Source organism: Camelina sativa, chromosome 16 (genome assembly GCF_000633955.1).
Source record: "Camelina sativa cultivar DH55 chromosome 16, Cs, whole genome shotgun sequence".
Lineage (NCBI taxonomy): Eukaryota > Viridiplantae > Streptophyta > Magnoliopsida > Brassicales > Brassicaceae > Camelina > Camelina sativa.
In genome coordinates, this window is record NC_025700.1 from 3,097,497 (window position 1) to 3,101,700 (window position 4,204).

Here is a 4,204-nt window from a genome sequence, read left to right on the forward strand (position 1 = left end):
TCAACGTTTACATTAACTTGTAGAAGAAGTAAGGTTAACTTACTTGGCCAACAAGCGTTCTCAACAGGGTTTTTCGAAGCCGACTGTCACTTTGTTCTGTCACCTTCATTTGCTGCCTCATGATCTCCGCCGAGGTCAAGGGTCTTCTAGGTCGAGAAGGCGGGACCGTCAAGAACCCGGCTCCAGGACTAATATGTCCCGAACTACTGTTCATTCCGCCACCGGGGGATAGAGAAGTTCCAGCTCCACCAGCGGCACCTATGGTGGACATTCGCCTAGACGGAGAACGTTTAAGCATCTTCAAGCCTAAAGCCCGTTTCACCCGGCTTGTCGGGGTCGTGACCACCTCTTTCCTCCCTGAAGACCCAAACCCAAACCCAGAGCCAGCACCAGATGAGCCACCGGATCCTATTCCTCCTCCTCCATCTCCATGATTGTCGTTGCTATTGTGGTTAGAGTAAAACGTGAGAGCAGTCCTACCTCCAAACCCCGGTGAGGAACGGCAAGCCGTGAAGAAGATCTCATAAGCCGTCTCACGAATATCATCTCGATCAAGCCCTTCAAGCTTCCCAAATGGCCAAAGAAGGTCGGTATTAGGACAAAGCACCACGGAACCTCCCATGTTAGAGGTGGTTACCGAGAAGGACTCTCGCCGGTGATGATGAGTCATGGCGGAGGAGGGGAGAGGGTGGTAGGGAAAACTTTATGGGATTTTTATGAAATTAGATTACTCAAAGAGAGAGGAAAGAGGAAAGGAAAAGACATTTCTTGTGTTATTATAAGGCAGACGTAAAATTAAAAATAAAACAAAAGAAACAAGAGAAACTGAGGAGGTGGAGGAGGAAGGCGACAAGTTGGAAAAATGTAATCTACAGCAAATTTTTCTGTATTGAGAAATCAGAGAGGATGCGAGTAAAATTAGGATAACTCACCAAAACAAAATATACTAGAATTAGCAAATTTCCTATTTTTAGTAAAGTTTTGTCCATCCAAATCTCCTCTGTAAAATCATTTATTTGTACTAGATCGTTGCCAGCTCAAGTCTTACCATTTTTGTTAATATTTCTTTATAGATTAGATGCTACTAAATCTTCTTTATTTATTTTTTTCCCTATACGACCACTACGTTTAATTCTTGTAAATAATAACGAAAAGACAACTTTTTCACTGGTGATTTACCATATCGATCTTGAATGAAGTTAGTGAGATCATGAAAAAAAAAAAGTGTATCAGCCGCAATTAGTCAATTAGACCAGCAATATTTTCAAAATTTACTAAACCATATTGCAAGTCATGTCCAAACTATCTCTTACCAAACAGCAGGACTTGAAAAATTGTAATGAATTAGAGTAGATAATAATTCTTATGAACAAAGGGTGGGAGAGAATGGGATTCGCAGACAGGCTAAAGAAGCAAGTGGCTTGGATATGAAACGTCGGTGGTCGCCCTAGGATCTCTTCCTAGTTAAATCGTTTTCAGTTTAAACGAGGAAGAAGAAAGATGCTAAAAACAATGATCCCTACTTCTCATGGAACTTTGCACAAGTTTGAACAGCGACCAAACAGACCAGTTTAGTCAGATCTTGTCGGTCAATAAAAGGACTGTTAAGTTTCCTTTACTGGCCAACACAACCTTCTTGTAACAACGCAAACGCAGACATCGAAGTGGTCAATTACAGTTTTGTTCTACCAAATACCCTTCTTAGATCCCATTGAACACTAAGCAAATAATTTTCACCTAAACAGAGGAGATGCAAAAGCAAGAATATGGAATGGGATATTCAAAAAATGAATGAACCAAAGGAAGGTGAATAATGATAGTCTGGAGGATGTATCGTTAAACACAAACACTAGAGAAAATAGAGAAAGAAAACCATTTCAAAGCCGACAAATATAAATAAGCACGCAAACTTGAAAACTACAACTTCATAGGAAATACTAGCAGTAACCGGAACTGCCTGAAAACAACTTATTGAAAAACTAACAAAAGAGATAGTCCAGCGTAGGTCGACCTCCTGGTCAAACCGCCCCAGACGTGACATCATTAAGGCGGAACGAGGAGGTTTCAAGGTCAGCGATAAAACCACATTGTAGTAGTCTTTCTTCTTCAATCACTGTTGCTGAGCTTGCCTACCGTTTCCATAACCTCCACCATAGCCAGCTTGCCCGTTGATCCCTTGGTGATTCCCATAACCTCCAGAGACATCTGAAGCATCCGCATAGCCTCCAGCCCCAAGGCTGTTAGGCATATTTCCAGATCGCCCACCTACTGCACCATAGGCAGATGGAGTCCCATATGAGGAATCATTTCCACCGTAGCCATAACCTTGACTGCCATAACCAGCAGATGCACCAGCTTGACCCATAACTGCTGAACCGGGACCAGAACCACCCCAGGGAGCTGCATTCCCATAACCCACATTACCATAACCGGATGGTGCTTGAGCGCCCCATGAACTTCTTGGACCACTTCCAAACCCAGCTCCAGGGACACTACCATAAGGCGCACCAGCTGGATTACCATACCCACCAAAACCTCCGTAACCCACACCATTGCTTCCATAACCATAACCCGTACCATAGCCAGAAGCACCGTAAGGAGGATAACCACTACCAGTGTTTTGAGGCTGCATGAATCTATTGGTATCCACACGACCCTCATAGCCACTTCCAGCAGAACCACCATAGCCCGGAAACCCACCAACTCCGGCGCTGCCATGACCACCACCGGTGGCTACTCCAGGGTTAGCATCTTTAGGAAGAGCACGTTTAACTTCTACTTGTTTACCATTCAAATCGTGGAAAGTCTTATGCAAAACAAGGTCAACAGAATCTTCAGAATCAAAAGAAACAAAGCCAAAACCTCTAGGACGTTGCGTAGTCTGATCAATCATAATGACTGCATCAGTCACAGGACCGTAAGTTTCAAAGTAAGCCCGAAATTCATCTGATGTTAATGCAGGAGGCAAACCTCCCACGAATATCTTCTTAGTACGAACGTTAGCTCCGCTATCAAAATTCCTAGAAGCATTAAAATTCCCTGATCTCCCAGCAGGACTCTGCTCTTCTCTAGACATTGCTCTCTTCACATCAACCTAATAATATACTTAAAGAAATCCATCAAACATGACAATAAAAGAAAACCTCAAGATTCCAAAGGATCAATTTTTTACAGCCGAATTAATCAGGACAAGAGTGGGAATTACTAAAAGATTCAAAATTAGAGAAACCCATTTGAGAAAAAAATCAAAAGGCTTACATCTCTATTATCGATATGGTGCTTGTCCTGAAGAACTCTATCAATAACAGCAGGATCCGAGAATGCGACGAAGCCGAATCCGCGAGGACGACTAGTAGCTTTCTCACGCATGACAGTGACCTGCAAAACCTCACCGAAATTGCTGAAGTACTCTCTCAGAAGATTCTCGTCGGTATCCCATGAAATCCCGCCGATAAAGAGCTTTCCCTGATCTGATTCCATTGTTTAGGCTTTTTAAACCCTCCGTTAAAAAAAAACCCTAGATTCAACACCGACAAATCTCCCCGGTGAAGAAAGAGGAACGAAAGAAGCTGTAAAAATTTCAGTGTCCCGATAAAATTAGGGTTTCGGGTTTGTGAAATTGGGTGAGAGAGAGAGAGAGAGAGAAGAGCCGAGAAAGGATAAAAAAAAAAAAACAGACTTTGGAAAATAGCGGCCAATTGGGTTAAAAGTGAGTGAAAGAGATCAATTAAAATAAAAATATATAAAAAAAAAGTAGACTTTCAATATTAGTAACTTTCGTTTATTACATTTTTTTCTTTTCTTGTCATAATGTAAGATTTTAAATTGTAAAAGATATTTTACTATTATCGTTAATATGGGGAAAAAAAAGTTTTCAGGTTTAAAGAAGATAAATAATTAAACAAAAAAAAATAATAATAATAGTTAAGCAAAAATATTGGACGGTGTACGGTTATTTTGTGGTCAAAATCGGACCGTCAGTATCTCATGCTATATATATATATATATATTTTTTTGTCAAACCCTTAAGAGGGGTATTTTAATTAAACCGGAATCAATAGAGTTGGGTTACAAACCGGGTGAATAGCTGATTTAGCCAGTTCATCAGTCCGACGATTGAGTTTACGACTCACATACAGAAAAGAAATTTCAGAAAAAGAAAGGGATAGATCGACGATATCGTGGAGAATCCCGTANACTCCAG

General features: G+C 41.1%; 2 protein-coding genes across 2 annotated transcripts in view; both read right to left on the reverse strand.

Annotated features, from left to right (window-relative positions):
* LOC104753280 overlaps nucleotides 1–825 on the reverse strand; it is a 5,458-nt gene extending 4,633 nt beyond the window's left edge. Inside the window, exon 1 of the mRNA XM_010475554.2 lies at nucleotides 40–825. Coding sequence (XP_010473856.1) covers nucleotides 40–670 — 631 coding nt within the window. The 5' untranslated portion in view covers nucleotides 671–825. The remainder of the gene's footprint in view (nucleotides 1–39) is intronic.
* LOC104749525 (heterogeneous nuclear ribonucleoprotein 1-like) lies at nucleotides 1,789–3,669 on the reverse strand. The gene is made up of 2 exons (XM_010471177.2): nucleotides 3,259–3,669; nucleotides 1,789–3,094 (listed from the first exon to the last, which is right to left on the reverse strand). The coding sequence occupies exons 1-2, from the start codon at nucleotides 3,478–3,480 to the stop codon at nucleotides 2,111–2,113; spliced, it is 1,206 nt and encodes a 401-aa protein (XP_010469479.1). The 5' UTR covers nucleotides 3,481–3,669; the 3' UTR covers nucleotides 1,789–2,110.